The following is a 21,119-nucleotide window of genomic DNA, read 5'->3' as shown; positions in this document are numbered from 1 at the left end:
ATTAACAGAATGGCATAACAGAATCTCACATCCCCTCACCCCACCCCCAGCAATGATGATACCCCAACACACATATTTTTTGTATATATATATATTGTCTCCAGCTCTTTTCTCCTTCCACTCCTGTCAATTTTTAAACAATTGTTTTCTCCACCCCATCTCGCTCTCCGCCTCCTCCCTCGGCACCTCCATAGAGCATGAAGGAATAACAACGCTGCACAGAAGCCCAATTTGAAGCACATGATTTTCATCCACAAATCAGAGGAGCAGAAGACTTCCCCTGCTCCCCCCCCAAGTAATGCACAAAAGTAATGCTGGAAACATTACAATTACTCCTCAAAAGTAATGAAGTTACTACTTGTTCTATTACCAGCAAAATGTAATGAAGTTACCCACTCGTTACTCAAAAAAGTAATAAATTACAGGTAATTTGTTACTTGTAACTAGTTACTTCCAAGCTCTGGAAGAGTTCTGGTCACCTCATCTCAAAGTGTATAAAATTATGCATGGCATTGAGAAAGTGGATAGAGAAAAGTTCTTCTCCCTCTCTCATAATACTAGAACTCGTGGACATTCAAAGAAGCTGAATGTTGGAAGATTCAGGACAGACAAAAGGAAGTACTTCTTTACTCAGCGCATAGTTCAACTATGGAATTTGCTCCCACAAGATGCAGTAATGGCCACCAGCTTGGATGGCTTTAAAAGAAGATTAGACAAATTCATGGAGGACAGGGCTATCAATGGCTACTAGCCGTGATGGCTGTGCTGTGCCACCCTAGTCAGAGGCAGCATGCTTCTGAAAACCAGTTGCTGGAAGCCTCAGGAGGGGAGAGTGTTCTTGCACTCGGGTCCTGCTTGCGGGCTTCCCCCAGGCACCTGGTTGGCCACTGTGAGAACAGGATGCTGGACTAGATGGGCCACTGGCCTGATCCAGCAGGCTCTTCTTATGTTCATATGTTCTTATCCTATGATGTAGTAGAAGGATGATCAACTGGCAGCAGGCCAATAACACTGTCAAAATGTTTTTTAAGTTTTAAGAAACAGTTTCTACCTTTTATTACTCTCTCTCTCTCTCTCTCTCTCTCTCTGCCTTGAGAAGAAGGCTTCCCCACTCCTGTTTGCAGAAATTGACTGACTCTGATCAGTTTATGGGGGATAATCTCTATGTGAAACATATATCAATGTTTCCAGGCGGTTAGAAACCACATGAACAGTACTTTACATATCCAGTATCTATCCTTAGCGAGTTTAGTAGGGAGACTTCTCTTCCCCACCCCACCCTAACCCTACACTGGCAATCTCATTTACCACATGCAAGAAAAAAATTGTCTTTTTTTCCTGATATTGCTTTCAGATGGGTGCTTTTTGTGGGATTGTTGCTCCTTGTGCAAGTTTTACTTGTAGTACCATTGTACTAGAATGGTTTTTATCAGAATTCCAATTGTGTGTGTTTGGATTGGGGTGTGTGTGAGAGTGTTAATGATTATGGGCACCTACTATGGGGTATTATTAATACTTGGGGATATTGCCACTGTGGAAGGAATATTCTCCACTCATTAGATTGTGCTCCAAAGAACAGAGTTTATTGAAAGAAATACATAAACCAATGTGCCATTGGGAGAGAGGTCAGAAAGAACTTCTCTGCCCCAGATATGCCACACAGGGCTTTATAAATGAATTACATGTCAAACATATGTAACAGCAAAATGCATACCTGATTGCTTTATTTAGTATTATCTTACACCTTCTGGGTGGTCACCGTACACATTTGTGGTCCTGCCCCTACACGTGCCAAGATGGAAAGTGCCAGTTCTAAAAGCTATTGTTTCAGGACTGCTATCAGCCTGTTCAAATAGCACTTTTGGGATGTGAAATCTTAGTGCTGACGACTACTTCCTCTTTCCCCGACTCTTGAGAGCATTTGCAAGTTACTTTCATTTTTAGGCACAGCGAAGCAACTTCTAATATTTGCAGCCTTAAAACAGAGTCACAAGCAAGGATTTCTTGAAAGGCCTGTTAGGCCTGCCATAAAAGAAGAGCCTTAGCTTGATGAGGGTGTAAATTAATCCACACCACCCACCTCCACCAAATCAAATAGCAGACTGGTTTAGGCTCAAGACCTCAGTTTTAATTTTTTTAGCATAATAACTGAACATTCCCTCCAAGGTTGTATCAGCATAGCCAAGTTCTGGTTTTCTCCCCATGCTCCCCCCGTGCAAACATACTGTGGACCCTTAAGCATTGCAGTTTTACAAATGGATTCAGAAGGGTTCCATGCTGTGATAGTTGCTTCTATGCTGGAAAAAATGTTGTGTAGCCTCCACCTGTTATGGATCTCTCCCTATCCTCCTCATTTGCAAAGAAACAGTGAACACTTAAACATTGTCATTTTATTAATACTTAGTGCCTAATATATCTTTAGTCCTATCCTGGCTGTCATGAGTGTGCAAAGTTAAGTTGTACCTCCTCAGTAGTGAACAGAAACCCAGATCTCTGCTCATTCAGTAATGCTTTCCCAATCCTGTTTGAAACACAGGGATTATCCGCATGGGAGCCTAACTTCATATTAAAGAAGCTGCTTTTACCATTGCAATAGCTTTTCAAGGTCCATACTTCTTGCTCAGTGGTAGCTTCCAATCCACTGTTTTCCTTTCACAAAAGTAGGAGTTCCTCTGGAAAGGTTTAGTATTGCTGTTTTCTTGTGATCATGCCCCCAATTTTACATGCTTACTCCCTCCAGAATATCGCTATTGCCAGGCTATGGTCTGAAGGCACATGAGGCTAGCACCCTGCTGAAGCTAAGCAGGGTCAGGTCTGGTCAGCGCCTGGATGGGAGGCTGCCTGAAAACCATATGTAAGCCGCCTTGGGTTTCTATGATGAAAAGAAAGGCGGGGTATAAATGAAATAAATAAATAAATAGTAGAGGAGGGTTTTTTTTAATGTTTCATTGTTTCTTGTCAATTGCATGCCTGGGCTGAAGCAGGAAGAGCATTCAGGTGCAACTGACACAAAACTATAAGAAACTGATTAGAGGGGGGAGTGAGTGAATGGCACATAGGCAGCAGCTGCGGCAGCTTTTGCAGGGGCAGAGAGAGAGGGAGCAGGCAATGGGGCATAACAGAGCCCACCCAGTAAAAAAACATAAAAGCAAAGCATCTACACGGAGGAGTGCAGCGAAGCTAAGATGGTTTTTCCTTTCCTTTGTGCATTATAACTGGATTGGGTTAATATGGATTTAAAGGAGAAAACTGTGTTATAGCTTCTGCTTGCCTGCAACATCATGTGAACCATGCGAATTACAAAGGGATGCAGGTAGCACTAAACACACGTTAAATTGCCGTTGGATGAGCCCACAGAGAGAGAGAGAGAGTGTTGCTGGAAACTCACATTTCACAGGACCTACAAAATGCTTCAGTCCTGTGCTGGCTTTCATGAGTAAGCCCCACAGAATACATTGGGGTTTACTTACTTCTGAATAAGATGAAGAGAATTGTGTTAATAAACAGCAGCGCTTGGAAAGTTCATTTTAAAAAGGAATGAAAAAGTTCAAGTTCATCCAAATGCACTTTTAGTTTATAATAATTTCTGCTTGCCACACAGCTGTTAAAAGCGCAAGAGTCCTGCTCTTCTACAATGCCAGCCCTAAAGTATGCAAAGAATTCAAGTGAAGAGTAAAAAGAAAAGAAAACACACATTTGGGCAACTAGATAATATATTTTTAAATTTAAAAAATATTTAAAAAGAGCATCTGTAATTGTGCAAATGTTGGACTAGGACCTGGAAGAAATGGGTTCAATTCTATACCCACTTAAATGAACACGGTGGGGCTTACTTCTAAGTAAAATGATTGTTAGTAACCACAGCTAAATCATACCTCCTCCTTGGTATAGTTAATCATTACATATGCAAGATTATATCACTCCTATCAAGAAAATAGCAAATATTCAGGAATATTACATTTAAGCTATACCTCGCTTCTCCTTCTTAGTATTAGTATTATTAACATGATTTATTAGTCGCTTGCTACCCGAAGGTCTCCAACTGATGTACAACATAATTAAAATTAACCAGCCCCACACAGCCACAGAAAGCTTTGGCAGCACATTAATCCTGGCTGCCAAAGGGGGAAAAATCCTCACCCACCCTCCAACAGATAAAAAATAAAAATAAAAGACAAACATAAACATCCCCCAAGCCCAAGGTCAGGTGTATTATTCTGGGAATTTTCCATCCCTCCCCACCCAGGACTCTTGGCCTCAAAACCAACTGCTGCAATCAGTGGGGGGATGGGTCTTTTCCAGGCTCTCCTCTCCTTTTGGAGAGAGCAGTAGCCAAATGCAGAGCAGTAGAAGGTAGCAAGAGGTTTGCTTATTCTCTGGTACACAGAAAGAACCTCCCTGACCTGTAGCAGTGCATTTAAATATTCTAAAGATCTCCAGTTTCTTTCTTTCTTTTTAATAAAGCCAAGAGTGTAAACTGTAAGCTGTTATTACTCAGAGAAAAAGATGTGGTTTGTGGGGAAAAACAAGAAGCCAACATGTTAGAAAAGGGAGTCTTTCACACCATAGACTCAGTTCTAATACTCTAGCAGCAAGTTCCATAAATCCCCCCAGTACTCCACTGGTGCAGGCACTCAGACTTTCACACAAATTTAAGTTTCTTGGATTTTATAAAAAGGATTTTTTAAACTCAAAATTCCTTCTCCTTTTGATCAACCACATCTGTACAGCCAGGTCAAGACATTGTTCTACCTTCGCATTCAAAGTGAAATTAAGGCTGCAAGTATGCAACAACCCTGCACATCCCCTGCGAATTGGATTACCAATGCCAGGATTTCTGTATTATCAATCACTGTCCTGCTCTCTTCCCCCACCACACCCATCAGGAATGACACAGTTCTGGGCCCACAAACAATATAAACATCTGGTCCTCTTCAAACCACTCCTAAGCTTTTTGTTTCAATTAAAACAATTATAATAAGTTCTTGCTCTTATCCCTAATGGGAGTTAATTATCTTGGATAATCCCATATCAAACTTTCAGATACTTTAAATAAATAAAAATAAATAAAAGGGCCCATACATTCTTGGGGCAGTTTGCCATCAATAATTTCCTCTCCCTCCCACCCTGACAATAAAGAAGGTCCAGCCCAGCCTATGAAGAAACCAGATTCTCCCCCCCCCAATTCTTATGATGCCAGCCAGACACGGGGGGGGGGGCAGGGTAAATTTGCCTCCACGAGTCTCCTCTCCCTGTCACACTGCCAATAAAAAGGTCCAGCCCAGCTCAGAAAGAAATCAGATTCCACCACCACCACCCCGTGCTAGCCAAACATGTTTTTGAGAAGTTTGTCACCACTCCTCTTGCTGACAATGTGTGTGTGTATATATATCACACACTCACTCATACATATACACATGGTAGTGACGAATCCAGAAGTTGAACAATGAACTCACAGAAATATGCTGCCAATTTCAAAGCAAATAGATTGTTGATTTCAAAGACTGGTAGGCTGGGTAGCCACAGGAAAGGAAAACAAATGTGCTTGCTGCTGCTTTAGCCTGGTGTTTACAAAAGGAGGGGGAAATATCTCAGTCCAAGAAAGGAGCAAGCAGCTTGCAAATGCATGCACCTGATTGACTCAGATTGAAATGTACGCATCTGATTGCTTGTGGAGGCTCTTCAAAGTCCTGCCCTAATGCTATGGAACTTTCTATGCATTTCTGAGGGACTCCTGATTGGCTAGAGCTTATTCAAAGGGAAATAAAATCAGAATGTGGGTTCAGAGGGAGCCCCTGCGCTCCCTAACTCACTGCTATTGGAACATATTGTTTAAAAGCTTTTTTAAACCCTGGATATAGAAGTGATAACATAGGAATGATTGTGATGGCTGTGTGCGGCTAGCACATTAACAGGAACAAGTCCAGAGTGTCTCTAAATTGAATATTTATTGAATATGAATTTAATGAACAGAAAAGGGATTGGATTATAGGTATGGGAGTTTAGAGTGGGCAATGCCTTCACTGCTTGTAATTATATGTTTGATTGCATCATGGTTCTTTATGTGCAGAATGAATGTTGCAGCAAACTGTGCATTAACAGTATTCTATACAAAATTCACTAATAGGCAAAAAAGCATTGCAATTTAAGAATGTACCTATAGCCAAGCTGTGACTCTGGCTTTTAGAACACTGACAATCGATTCTTACTGAGCATGCCTGTGCTATGATAGACTTCAATGTTAAATTTCTTTAATTAAAAATCAGGTATGCATTTTTTAAAAATTTTAAACTGCAGAAAATGATGGTCAGAGTATGGGGCAAGGTCAGTAATAGGATTACAGGTACTCTGTGAACATGGCTGATTATTTTTAAAAAATCAATAAATTATGAGACCACTGACAGAAAAATGTCCAGCAGGAATCTGGATTCTTTTTTCTTGTTTCACACTTTGAACTCTAGATTCACTCTTAGTGTTTTGTGTATTGCCATAAAATTTAGAGGGTTGTTAAGCAAGCATTTCTGAGTTCAGGACTATATGTTTTGTAAGATTTTGTTTTGAAATAAGCTTATGGGAAGCAGCAGAATGACTTGGGGTTTTTTTCAGTTTAACATGGCAGAATGAGAAAAATCCACTCTTGTGGCTGTGTAATTGAGAAATAAGACACAGAACAATGGAAAATTATCAGTGTATTGGTTTCACTACAGAAATAAAGCCACATAACTGAAAATTCCAACCTGGGGTCATCCCATAAAACCAATGGATAAAAGGAAAAGCTTCTTTGCATAGTGGGCAAGAGTATAGTCATCCAAGGTCATGACAGGGGTCTTTGCGCCCTTAATTTTTGGATGCCAGGTCCCATCAGGGTCCCTATGTCTCCAGTATCTTACGACCCAATCAACATGAAAGGAACGTGTTTGCCACTGAGAAGAGTCTTCTAACATGCTTCCTTGTCCGGATGTTGGAGCCAATCAGAGTGAAAGGAGATGAGTCAGCCACTGAGAAGACTCAGTAGCTAGCACACTTTCTTTCATGCTAATTAGCTCCTAGTCTGCTATTGTGGGAGAAGGCATTAACAAGGATAAAGAAGCAGAAAGCAATATGCAGACCTGGCCTGATTATTCTATAATCTTAGAAGGGGGCGTGGCTGTGAGGGGTTGTGTCTGTGACTATTATGAAGGGATCCTGCACTTCTGAATTTGCCACTGCACTACTGATAGTGGGTGATTAATTCATGGAGCTCACTGCCATAGGATGTGGTGACAGCCACTAGCTTAAAGGAGTCTGCGTGCTCCAATTCCCTCCCTTGTTGGAAGATACCATCGTCTGATGTTATGTTGTATTGTGCTGGAACTGTCTGACATGGTTTCCAATTATGATTTGCAGGCAGGACCATCAGAAGCAGAGTGAGGCATTTGCATCGGGGGCAAGGGGAGTAAGCAAGTGTGAGGCTTGGACATAAGCAACCAAACCACCAAATTGTGGTTTGTTGCTGCATGTGAACCAAGCCTCTTTTTCTCCTCAAACATATGTTTATTTGCTAACAAAGTTATTTTACAATAGGGCATTCTTATCCTCGGGATTGTCCACACCAGAGTCTCCTGTGTATTACTGTATGTTTGTAGCTGTTTGCATTCCTACTTCATTTGTGTTGACCACATAACCTTATCCTCAAACAACACTAATGTTGATGCTTTCCCCGTGCTTGTAACTTTTTCTGATGTGCTTCCAAAGGATTTTTTTTCCCTTTTGATCCTCAGATTTGCACAAACCCAGAAAATTGCACAAGCAAATCACATAAAAAAATTCAGTGCTGGATATATTGGGCAGCAATCTGAAAAGTGTGTGCTGATAATTTACAATAGCTTTCATTTCTTATCCAGCCTGTGAGGAAGGGTGCATGAGGAGCTTTGCATCCCTCAGATTTGCACACAAGCAGAAAACTGCACAAGCAAATGGCACTAGCCATATTCTTTTGATTTCTCAGATTTTTACAAAACCAGAAAACTTTACAAACAAATTTACAATTGCCTATGTGGTTTTGCACACTTCTTGGGTGAATTTTTTTTCTTTTAAAGATACACACACAGCTATCTGCACGTGCCCTGTACATGCCCTGTCGGAACTTAATTGGCACAACTGAATCAACAAATGAGAAGGTGGGGTCAAACACAACAGTGAACACCTACTGGTATGAATGAGAAGGACTGAAGTTGCTCCTCATATACTAAGTCAAATACATGCAGGTGTGGACTACTCTGGTTTAATTTGAATGGGGGAAAACTGGATTAACAGCTAAGCAGTGCTCAAATGTGGACAAGCCTCTAGAAATCAAATGCGGACAAGCCCTAGGAAAAGGTAGGTTTCTTGTTTTGTATGCTTTTTTGTTTTTTCTGAAGTGCGTTCACCTGCATTAAATATGCTTGCAAAAATAAATGCCAAAAATTCTAGCAAAATAATTCAGGTGAGCACAAGAGATAACACAGGAAAACAAACATAACAGAATCTAGTCCCCATGGCCATTCCCTCCCCCTTGGCCCATGTGGTCAGGAGTTGGAAGCTTTTTACTTTCCCTTAACAGCAGTTTGTTACATTGACAGACTGTGGTTAATTTCAAACAACATATAAATATCTTTCAAAACTATACATTCCAATTTTTTAAAGTAGGGGTATTTACTTTTTTTTTTTACAGATAGGTATGTCTGAAAATTGAACTATAAGTTTGATACTTTTTCTACCACTAGGGGGTACTGCAGGAATTCATAATAAAAATACTGTTTTTTCTTGTATAAAGCAAACATCTAGCAATTAAAGTTTCCAAAAACATTTCAGCAAAATACTACAGCTATGCAGTATAACAGGAAGAGACGTATATCCTATCTTTAAATTATCTAAATACTTGTCCAAAAGAGCTGTCTCAGACGCAATTATCTGGTTCGCATTCTGTTTCTTCATTCAGATCTGGGCAGGGTGTTCCGTTGTTGGCAGGTTGAAGTCGTATATAACGAGTTCTTCTTTTCGTTCCTAAATGCCCACAGGTGCCTCTACAAAGGCCCCAGGAAGACCAGAGGGAAGTCTCACAGTCCAGGGGAGTTTCTGCAGTATAGAGATATTTGTTAGAAACAGGAACATATTGCTTTATTTATTTTGATAAGTCAGTTGTATTACTTATTGTTTTATTTATTTATTTAAAAATATAAAATATGTAAATGCCACTTCTCGGTTTTACAACTTTCATGGCGGCTTCATTATAATCCTAAGCATGTTTCTTTTTTTCCAAACTCTAGTCCCCATGGCCATGTTTACATGAGCCACAGGAAGCATTTCCTCTGTCACCTGTCCTTGCCCATTGTGGACAGGAAGAGGAGTTGGAAGCTTTTTACTTTCCCTTAGCTGCCATTTGTTGTGTCAGGCTGTGGTTAATTTCAAACAAGCAAACTCTGATGGTAATAAATGGGAAAGGTCATGACAATCCTTCAGACAAGTGGGTACCAAGCCTTATATGTCTTTACAGGTAAGCACCAGCACTTTGAGTTGTGCCAGTATAGTTGGCTAAGAGCTGATGAGTTGTATCCTGTCCCCGGTTAGTCCTGTAGTTGGGTTTAAACTAAGTGACATTTCTGCCGTAGTCTAACATAAAGGTTATTCAAGTGTGGGTCACTGTGGCCAGGTGCAGGTTGTGGGAAAATCTTCTTCTGTCTGCCTATTTGACTCCCATCATGGCTTGGACTTACTATTGTATGATGATGATGATCATGATATTTGTATCCCATTTTTCCTCTAAGGAGCTCAAGGTCATGTACAAACATGGTTCTTCCCCCCCTCCCAATTTTATCCTCACACAATCCTATGAGGTAGGTTAAGGTGCGAGACAATGACTGGCCCAAAGCCACCTACTGAGCACCATGGCCAACCAGGGATTAGAACCCTGATCTCCCACATCCCAGTCCAAAACTCTAACCACTGCACCATGGGCACATTATATGTAAAAAGATACACAAACTGCTTTGCAATATACATTATCTACATATTCACTGATGTATAACAGCTGCCCGGACAGGTGCCCCATTTCTTTTTCTGAAGCGTGTAAGTTAATTTTCTGTAAATTGTTTGATGTGCACTAAGGCTGCAATCCTAACCCTGTTTACTCAGAAGTCCCACTGAAATGAGGACTTAGTCCACTTCCTACTGTGAAGCGGAAAAACCAATGGAATACACTGTTCATTATTGTTCTTTTCACATGCAAATTAGCTTGAGCATTACACTTCAGCACATGGTGACATGTCAGGTGGGAAAAGAGAGGTTGGGTGGGAAAGGAGTGCCCTGCAGCCAAAGGCATCCTGCACTGCCACCACCCCTGCCTTCTCCCAGGAAGATGGATCTAGCTCGGGAGCTCCCTCCTAGGGATTATCCACATGGGAGCATCTCATCGCAGCAAACATACAACTTTTACCACTGTAATAAATTTGCAAGGTCTTTATTTATTTATTACATTTATATACCGCCCCATAGCCGAAGCTGTCCGGGTGGTTTACAGGACCACACTTCATGCTCAATGGTTGCTTCAAATCCATTGTTTCCCATTCACACAAGTAGGGATTCCTCTGGGAAGGATTTATGTTGCATTTCCTTGTGACCCCACCCTCTAATTTTACATTTTTACTCCCTCCGGGTGCTCTGTTACTGGGCATGTGCAAATATTTTTTACCTGAGCAGTATTTCCACTCCCTCCTGCCCCCCGCTTCCTAAAGTCTGGTGGTTGAAAAGAAGTAGGGTCATCTGCCCCCCCCACTGCCCCTTGCTTTTTCTGAGTTAATTTTCCCCCGCTGAAAAAACAAATCAACATAATATTGATTTTTTAAAAAAACATCAATATCAGTATCAATATTTTCAGAAAATATCAAAACCAGTATTGCTATTTTTTCAAAATATCAATATTTATATTGATATCTCTGCGGCAACTTTTTTTTAAATCCGCTTTAGATTTTTTACGAAACAAAAGGTGTGAAGAAAGCTTGCTTGGGGAGGAAGGAAGGAAAGGAGGCAGGGCTGCAGCACCAGAAACAAAATGGACTTGATGGGAGACTCAGGGGGCAGAGAACAGGAGCTGCTGGAAGTGATGATTCACCCGCCCACTAAAAACCATCAAAGCAAACCATCTTCAAAAATGTGTGGAGCAGAGCAGAGCCGTATTGTTCCAAACTTTTCGTACTATCAGCAGATTGGGTTAGTACAGATTTACAGCGGGAAAACTGTGTGATAGCTTCTGTTTGCCAGTAACGTCATGTGAACTATGCAAATTAACAGGGGATGCCAGTAGCACCAGACACACACTAAACTGCTGTGTAGATGAGCCCCTGCTGCTTCTTTCTTCCCTCTCCTGTTTTCTCTCCATCCTGCCTGACACCCCGACCCCTTAGCAGCCGTGGACTGCTCTGGGCGGCCCAACTTGACCAGCTGCTATCCGGGGCTGTCTCCACCTGACGTGGCGAAGCCCAGATCCCCCTGAATCTGCCCAATGTGGTCCAGCCTTTGGCCAAATCCACTGTATGACCCTCCTTGCCAGTCCCTGGCCCCAGTCCCTAGATCAGCCTTTCCCAACTAGTGGGCCTCCAGATGTTGTTGGACCACAACTCCCATCAGCCTCAGCCACCATTGCCAACGGTCAGGAAAGATGGGAATTGTGGTCCAACAACATCTGGTGGCCCACTAGTTGGGAAACGCTACCCTAGGCTTATCCCACTATCCAGTACTCCTGTGGAAGTAAACTTTGCTACTACCTGCAGAAGGAGGTACGCCTGGCGCCAACATTGTTGTCTTCCTCTTCTCCCAGGCATTCTAGTATTCTAGCATTTTAGCATTTCAGTATTGTAGCATTTAGCATTTTAGTATTTTTAGTATTTTAGTATTTTTGTTTAGTACAGGTTTTTTGGAAATTTAATGAGTTATGTTTTAAATTGCTTAATGTGTGGTTTTAAATTGTATGTTGATATTTTGATGTTGTGAACCACCCAGAGAGCTTCGGCTATGGGGCGGTATAAAAATTTAATAAATAAACAAATAAATAAATAAATAAAATATGTGCCCATTCTCCACAGGATCTACTTGTGCATTTGTTTCTAACATTACTTATTCACAGCAATGCAGCCCACTTTATCAAAGTGTTAAACACTTACCGGAAACAGAATCATCTATTTCATTCCTGATTGCTGTCACATTGGGTTGAGGAAGAGGAAAACCTAGTTTGCGTCTCTTAACTTTCATCATGGTTACCCGAGCAATTGGTGGCAATTTTTTAAGCTTGGGATAATAAAACGAGTTTGCTGGGTGACTTGGAAAGGAACTAGTGATCTAGGAATTAAAACACATAGACAAAGGATATTAATTTAGTATCACAACTGGTACCTGCAACTAAATGTTGCAGTGTGGATTGCTTCTGGTAAGGTTTCCACCATTTTAATTTCTTGTCACCCACCCACACATACAGAATAACAACTGTGATCAGAATTCTGTGCCCACTCAGCATGCTCAGTCATCATTTGGCTGTATTTGGTTGCCCCCCCCTTAGGGTTTTTTTCCTAAAGGTTTCTTTTTGTTCTTTTTCAAAACTTGGGATTCTACCAAAACATCTGATTCCTTCCCCTTGTGAATAGTTGGTGTTGTTTTGGCTGCAGAAGGACCAGCACTCAGAGATCTAAGAATATTCTTAATATGTATTAGGGCTGTACACCAGCTCTGGTCAATTCTCAGATCCCGAACCGAATCAGGCCAATTCAGGTTGATCTGGGAGGCAGCTAGAGTGGGCTGAGGCAGCCCCAGATTGCATTGGGTCTGCCCAGAGCAATCCAGAGCTGTCAAATGATACTGGTAAATCTTAGTATTATGTTGTAGGGGTGGGTTTCTCCTTTGTTTTATAGCTGAGTTTATTGTGGTTTTAATTTTTTTTGTTGCTTAGTGCAAGATGCATTTGAAAACATTATGAAAATGTTTTAATAAAGATATAAAACAGTTGGAAACCAATAGGAGAGAAGTGCCTGAGGCTACACCATCTCTGAAGAACCCGGAAGCTATTGACAATTGCCTGCTTTGTTCCCATAGTTGGGCAATGACCAAGTAGCCTTGTTCACAGGTCACAGTAAACTATAATTTAGTTTACAGTAAACTATAATTAATGGGATAGTGTGGACATGTCAATCTTGCCCACTTTTCTCCTGTGTGCTAAAGCACAAGTGAAACTAACCAAGATTAGCTTACTGTTACGTCTGAATAGATTATCATGGTTTGTTTCGATCAACCTGCCCTAGACTCCACCTAATAACCATACATTACAACATCACATTTGACTGGGGGCCTATACTCATAGACCAGTGTGCATAGTTTGATGTCCTAACTCTTAAAATCACAATGCAGTGCTCTTGTGAAAGAGGCTTCTATCATACAAATGTCCAATTAATGTCTGTAAGTTGCCCAAAGTATGGACATCATGGATACTGAGGGATAGAGGAAAACAGGTGTAATCACAACCTCACTTTGTGTAGGCTCAAGTAAAATCTGCATAGAGCTCTTGTGTGTTTAGGAACAGTATAGTATATTAATATGCATCTAGAGTGGGAAAAGTAGAAATGGAAACGCAGAAAATGGAGCACCCCATATTCAAAAATAATCACAATAATCATTCCACTATCAAAGTCTTGTAGAAAAATAATTTGGGGGAAAGAAGACTCTCCATGTTGTTAAGAGTTAGTTGCTATAGAATTTTTCAGAATGTAAACCAACAAAGTCAAATGCAAGGGTGGGCCCATGCCAGCAAGGGGGACCAGACTCTAACCTTGTGTGTGTGTGTATAATATATTAGGTTTCTAGCTCTCCAGGAAGGAAAGTTAAGAAGTAATATGTGTAGGCAGCTTTCTAAGCTGTGGATTGCCAACCTAGTGCATGCAAGGCTTTATCAGAAATATGCTTTTTGGAAGTTAAAAGTGCAGGGCTTTATGCAGCTTCTACAGAGCAGTTCTAGTAGTCAGAAGAACTACTAGAAGTAGAAGTAATCCCATTCCTTTCTCTTTGGAGGGAACTCTGAGACTTTGTGCTGAATGTGGTTGCAGCCAGAGCAGAGCTTGGAAAAGTTACTTTTTTCAACTACAACTCCCATCAACCCAATCAAGTGGCCATGCTAGCTGGGGCTGATGGGAGTTGTAGTTCAAAAAAAGTAACTTTTCCAAGCTCTGAGCCACAGGCAGGTCTCTTTGCCTTTTGTTTCTTTTTTTCAGAGTGTTTGGGAGCAAAAAAATGATGGAATAGGAGGAGGGGTATTTTTGTTGCCCAGAAGGGCTTCTGAATTCTGCCTTGCCTCGTCCCCGCTCAATTGCCTGTGGGCTGGTGGTGGACAGAAGGGCTTTTTTTGGGGGGGGGGAGACACAAGCAGCAAAAGGGTGGTTTCCCATTTCACCCCACCAGGGCTGCCACTGTGCTGTTGGTGTCAGGGAGCAGATCTCCTGTTTTGCCAAAAAGGAGGAGGGGGAAGAAAAAGGCGTGGGGTGGCGATTTCCATCCTAGCCTCATTGTGATCTGCTGCTTTGCCCTTTTGAAGAAGGTGGGGAAGAGGAAAGGAAATGATTGTTTCCCTCCTTGTGATCTGGTGCTTTTCCTTTTTGAAGGGGGGGCAGAAAGGCAAGGGGAGTAGTTGTGATCGGCTTTGCCCTTTTGAAATGGGGGAGGCAAGAGGGTGGTAGCTTGTTTCCTTCATTGTGGTCTGCTGCATTATTGTTTTGAAGAGGGGAGAGAAAGGCAAGAGGGGGTGGGTGTTCCCCTGCTTGTGATCTGCTTTTCCTTTTTGAAGGGGGGGCAGAAAGGCAGGGGGCATGCTTGTTGTGATCTGCTGCTTTGCAGTTTTGCATTTCCTTCTGCTCAGTGCCCACCCATCCTGTACTTGACCTCCTTCTCCTCTTCCTGAATTGTTATGGATCCTCCCACACAGCCCTGGGAGAAAGTGAGAGATCACCTGATCAGTTACGATCAGAGAAAGCAAGAAATCGCTTAGTCAGTTTCAAGTTAGCAAAGCAAAGATGCAGGCTGATCACATTAAGGTTAGCAAACAAAGACATAGGCTGAGCAAAGCAAAGACACAGGCTACTCAGTTTCACATTAGCAAAGCAAAGGCACATGCTAAGGAAGCAAAGACACAAGCTTGTCAGTTTCAAGTTAGCAAAGCAAAAACACAGGCTGGGCAATTTTATTTAGCAAAGAACTGGCACAAGCTGCAAAGCAAAGATCAGGCTGAGCAACATAAAGACACAGGCTAGTCAGTTTCACATTAGCAAAGCAAAGTTCTATGAGTTTTTTTAAAAAAAAAACCAGTGTTGGGAAAAGCTGCAGAAACTCACAGCATTCAGGATCATTCTGCAAAGATAGTGAACATGTGGACTATTAGGAAATCTGGTGCCAATTAGCAAAATTCTTGCCCATCCCTGGTACACTCTCTCTCTCTCTCTGTGTGTGTGTGTGTGTGTGTGTGTGTGTGTGTGTGTATGTGTGTGTGTGTGTGAGTGAGAGAGAGAGAGAGAGAGAGAGAGAGAGAGAGAGAGAGAATATGACTGGACTAGAATGTCCAATGAAACTCATTGTTAAATACAGGATTTAATTTTTTTTCATCTGGGATGCCTTTTATTATTTATTTTATTTATTTATTTAACAAAATGTATATACTGTTTGTACAAAACCTCTAAGCGATTTACAAAAAACATTAAAATGATCAATTAACAGCTAAAAACAAATAATTAAGATATTTGTAAATAATTAAAATAGCAACAGACTAAAAAGATAAGAACATAACATCTATGTGTCTGGATAGGCTTGCCTAAACTAAAAAGTTTTAAGTAGGTGCCAAAAGGAATACAGTGGAGGCACCTGCCTGATGTCAATATGTAGGGAGTTGCAAAGAGTAGGTGCTGCAACACTACAGGGACAATTTCTTACAAGTGCAGAATGAGTATTATGTGGCACCTGTAACAGGGCCAGTTCTGCAGATCAAAGCGCTCGAGTGGGTACATATGGAATAAGGCAATCCTGGAAGTAAACTGGTCCCAGTCTGTTAATGGCTTTATATACTAGCAGTAACACTTTGAACATGGCTAGGTAACAAACTGGAAACAAGGACAGATCTATGAGGAGAGGGATTATATGTTGACAGAGTCTCACTCCTGTCCGCAATCTGGCTGCAGCATTCTGCACTAATTGAAGTTTCTGTGTCCAGTGCAAGGGAAGCCTCACATAGAGTGCAATGCAGTAGTCCTGCCTTGAAGTGACCAATGCCAGGATGACTGTGGCCAAGCTCTCTTACTCCAGGAGCAGTCATAGTTGTCTTATCAGGTGCAGCTGACAAAAGGCACTTCTAGCCACTGACACTACCTGGGCCTCCCGTGACAAAGCCAGAGCAGGAAGCACCCAGGCACAATTATTTCTAATGCAGAATATTGGGAAGTGGGAGCAGTTGTTTTTTTTTACTGGGACGTATGGGTCTAAAACATGCAATCATCAGGCCAGATGAAGATTGGTTGAAGCCTTGGGGCTGTACTAATTTGCAGGGGGGGGAGCAGTGTGTGTGTAAAAATATAACCCTTTACAGTAGAAAGATGCAACACTCTAGTTAAAGGAACCAAAATTTGATTCTATGATACATGCACAGGCAGAGCAATGCAACTCATGGGAAGCTGGCAGAAGGGGAGCTGGCAGAAAGGTCCGTAGCATGCATTTCACATCTGGGAGCTGTAGGGCTGGCTGAATGTGGATTCAGCCAGGAGCTGCGTGCGAGGACCAGAAAGTAAAAGCCGGCTCTCACAATTACCCTTACCAGGGAGTAAGCCCTCTCCACAGACTTCCATTGTAATGATTTTCTTAGGCCAACCTGTTTCCTGGCATAACTTTGGCCCGAATCAGGACCTGCAGGGGTGTTTGAACATGAGTTGGATGTTGCCTAAGTCCTCCCCGGCCCCTCCTCCGACATGCCCCTGAAACTCCCCTTTTTGGGGCCTTAGCTGGCAAGCTCCCAGCTCCACCATGGCTGCGTCGGGATGAGGGACTTCTGCAGGTGAAGCCCAGCAGAGCTGGGACCCTGCCAGCTCAGCCGGGGATCCACCATATGTAACTCCCCCCAGCCTGGCATAAATACGACTTGAACTGTGACCTATCTCCACTTTTGCATCATTTTATTCCTCTTTCTGTATCTTCACAATAGCCATGTGCGGTAGGTTAGGCTGAAAGTTAGTGACTGGCCGAAGGCAGAAAGTGAGCAAAACCGATGCTAAGTTAAGAGTTCATGCTCAAACTATTTTTGTTTTGTTTATCAGAGTTGGCAAATTCTTTTTCTTTCTCTTTTTCTTTTTTTGCGGTATGCCTATGTTCAGGGGATTTTTTTGGTACTTCCTGAAAGCTTACGCTATAATAAATGTGTTAGTCTTTAAGACACCACAAGACTTTTTTTTGGTGGTGCTTTATGTCAGATGTTCATTTTTCAAGGAAGGGGACCTATATTTTGGGAACTGTACCAGTTTTCCCAACCAGCTTATTCCACCCTGGGTCAAATGTTGCCAGCAAATTTAATTTCTCCATTAGCTTCCACTTCAGTAGACTCAATCAAACAATGGTTTTGATTTGGACTCATCAGATGTTTTTGATGGGAAATCCCCACAACAAAACTGCAATAGAGCACACTTCAACTGAAATGTATAATAATTGTGTCACCACTAATAAATTATAACACATGTCAGTTTGCTTAAAGATTGGAACATGTACCCTTTGGTACAGGTAAGAATGGGTCTTAACTCACTAAGATATAATACTCTGAATTAATCACAATTATGTCTGCAACAGAAAGTAATTATGATATTAATGTTGAATGAGATGGAGTTTTTGACCAGTCAACAAACTACAGAAATTTACCTCTGTGACAGTATCCTGTGGGATAGTGGCAAAATTGGGGGAGGAAAATGTGAAACCACTGTCAGTTCCAGCATCATACGGAAAGAGCTCTAAAGATACTTGCTGTTTCCAGTGATCTTTTTCACACAGATTTAAACTGTCAATGCCCACAAACCAGTCAGGGCTGGGCACAATTCGTATTGCAATGGACACCTAGCAGTTAAAAAAAAGTAATTTCAAAAACTTAATTAAGCACAGCTCTCCCCAATTAGATTATAGCACCACAAATATTGATTTAACTAAACCGGCGTAGCTGCAATATTGTAATTTTTTGACTGAAAATAATCTAGTTTATTTCATTTATTTTTGTATCACAATATGTATATGCTCTTTTCCCAAGAAGTTCAAATCAAACTTGAAAGCCTCTGAGTGAAATATATTAAACTCTGGTGGGTTCTATACTATAAAAAATAGTATTTGGTTGCAGTCATGCATATATTGGGTTGTTTACAAATCTGCCTATCCACAAGTGTAATTGACTTCCTCTCATCCAACGGGACTTCACCTTTTTCTTCTCTTATCTGTAGCCCCCTGTGCATCCTCAAAATCATTTCCAGAGAGTTGCAGGGGGCTGCAGGGATGAGGAGAAGGTCAAGTTCCATTGCACAAGAGGAGATCTACTTGCATAAAGTTGGATTCCACCCATTCTTCCAAGAGCTACAACCTTTAATTGACTAAGCAATTGGGTGGATCAATTAAATTGACTAAAATTATTTTGGCAGCACATTAAAAAAAAAGTAATTATTTTTAATTTAACTACAGTACTTATAAAAAAACCTGCAAGTGGCAAGCACCATGTTAAAAGAGGCATTCCAGCTGTACTCAAACCCTCTCCAAAAATGTGCCTGCTGTATGACATATATATATTCCACCTAAAATTCAAGGATGCTTAGCTCTTGATAGCTATTGCTTTGATCGTATGCAAATTTAATTGACTGAATAACACACTCATTTTTAGTAATTGACTAATACTTCTTTAATCAGGTGACAGCCCTTATCCTTTGCCATTGCACTTGCTCTTACAAATAAGAAGCCAATGAGCATTTTCCTACTTACCAGTGGGTGCCTTGAATGTACTTCTATGTCTGTGGAGGTTTGCCCCATGCCACTGGAAATGGCAGGAGCAGAGAATATTCCATGAATGCTTTGAATTTCTTCTCCAGCTGCTTCTATTTCCTTCATTAATGCCCATGGTTCACCACTTTCAGCAAACTCACGCATGCCATTGCTAGCATACTCATTCATTTTCCACATGCTGTAGTCAGAATTATGGGCAACGCCTGTTGAAGGGAAGGGATTGCAGTACGTGAATGTCTGGTTTGGATTTACTTAATAATACGTCCTTTTTCTCTCTCTTTCTAAAGTGGGACAGTATGTGTTTAAAAATGTAAGGTATGCTGTTTACTGTAGCCATAGTAAAACTGAAAACAGAAGCTGGCTGAAAAAACAACCCCATAATTCTGTGCTGGTAACTGCATGATTTATCTCTCAGTTGCATGAATTCAGTTGTAACTTAATTACAAAGAATTTGGGAAAGATGGTAAGCTTTTAAAGAATTAACTTGCCTTTAAGGGGCATAAACTTCACTTACCCAGAAGAGAAGACCATTGTGCTGGAGGCCTGTACAGCGGGTACTGCTTAGGGAAAGCTGTCTGGCTCCATTTCCCTGTGAAAACAATGCTGTAGCTTGCAAGTTCTTCTGCTGTGCAAACTGATTCTTCATCAAGAGGCAAACAAGTAACAGAGCTCAGAAAAGTTAGAAGCAGTGTGATCATTCTGTAGGAGCCGGAGACAGCTTTCAAGTTTTCCATTTCCTTATCCATGCGGAAAACCAGCCACATTAGTCTAAGTTAAAACAAATGAATGCTTAATGCAGTTAAATTCTGAGCACAAAGTACACTGCCAAGAAACCTTGCTGCTTTTAAGAATACAAGACTTTAGTGTGTGTTTCAGTACAGCAAATAATTTAAAATTGGAACAATACTTCAAATAAATATCTCTGATTGGAAAATAAAACATATTTCTAATACTGTGCTTTTCAATGTCCATTTCCGATTTTGCTTCTTCAGTTTTATTGGAATCATATCTCAGCTTAATTACGTTAGCAAATGTTTCAATGCAGATGGTATATACACTTTAAAATATTGAAGTGCATGTTACTTTGCCCTGAGACATTCTTTGTTTAAAATCTGAGTTTAAAATCTACTTCATGGCGCAACACTGAATGTCAGTGTTTGGACATTGAAAATTTAATTCATTATCTAGCTGCCATATTTTGTATTGCAGGAATTAAGAGGAAATACATTTTACAAAGCATCAAAATAATATCAGTGCAAACAATCCTGCACCAAACTATTAGATTATTGTTTTAAACAGTAACTTTTAATATTATCTTTCAAACTTTTGTACTTGGAGAATTTGACATTATTAAAACTCATATTACATACAAATATTTCACACTTACTGGTGTTTCCTCTGCAGCACTGATAAGTGAAGAGCCTTTTGCTTGCAGCTGAGCAGTTCTGCAACAGAGGAAAGCGGGAGTCCTGCTATTTATGCCAGAAGATAGTCCCTTTGCTCCACTGTTGATTGCAACCTTTAGACTAGACTAGCCGAATGCATCTTGTCCTTGTTTGAAATGCTCTCACTGTTTTATGAGGTTAGTTGTACAGCAGTTATGTTTTTTTTAACTAAAAAAAACTATTAGAATTGTGCTGCAGAGTAGACAAAGTAAGATTTTAGAGGACCTGCATTATTGCCATCAGTTCAAGGTTTCTGGGGACTGAACTTTTCTGTGTTCTTGCTTTCATGCCCCTAAGCTAAGGATGAACTGCTTCCAACACACAACCTTTCTCATTTAAGAGTTTTGTATGAGAAGCATGTTTTGTAAATTTTATTTCTGGCTCTTTCAAGTATTTACTGAAAGCACTCCCTCTAAATTAATACACCCGTTTGCACATGTCTGAGCTGGGAAATGAAATATGAAAATGCCTATAAGAAAAACATTGTTTGGAATAACTGCAGATGTAGTTTAGGAAAACAATGGCATACTGTATATATCTTAACTACTGCATACTATGTGGAAAGGAGTACAAGGCATCACTGATGGAAAAGGTGCCCTTGGAACACTCTACTGCAAAGGTGTT

General features: G+C 41.0%; 1 protein-coding gene across 1 annotated transcript; it reads right to left on the bottom strand.

Moving 5' to 3' along the window:
* Positions 1-1,334: 1,334 nt before the first annotated feature.
* On the bottom strand, positions 1,335-20,583 carry SPON2 (spondin 2). Its single transcript, XM_061629847.1, has 6 exons — positions 20,438-20,583; positions 19,565-19,818; positions 19,030-19,253; positions 17,935-18,126; positions 12,177-12,351; positions 1,335-9,096 (listed from the first exon to the last, which is right to left on the bottom strand). The coding sequence occupies exons 2-6, from the start codon at positions 19,812-19,814 to the stop codon at positions 8,918-8,920; spliced, it is 1,020 nt and encodes a 339-aa protein (XP_061485831.1). The 5' UTR covers positions 19,815-19,818; positions 20,438-20,583; the 3' UTR covers positions 1,335-8,917.
* Positions 20,584-21,119: the final 536 nt, after the last annotated feature.

This window comes from Rhineura floridana, chromosome 5, assembly GCF_030035675.1.
Source record: "Rhineura floridana isolate rRhiFlo1 chromosome 5, rRhiFlo1.hap2, whole genome shotgun sequence".
Taxonomy (NCBI): domain Eukaryota; kingdom Metazoa; phylum Chordata; class Lepidosauria; order Squamata; family Rhineuridae; genus Rhineura; species Rhineura floridana.
The sequence above is the reverse complement of the archived record's forward strand: the minus strand, read 5'-3'. Positions and strand labels throughout refer to the sequence as shown.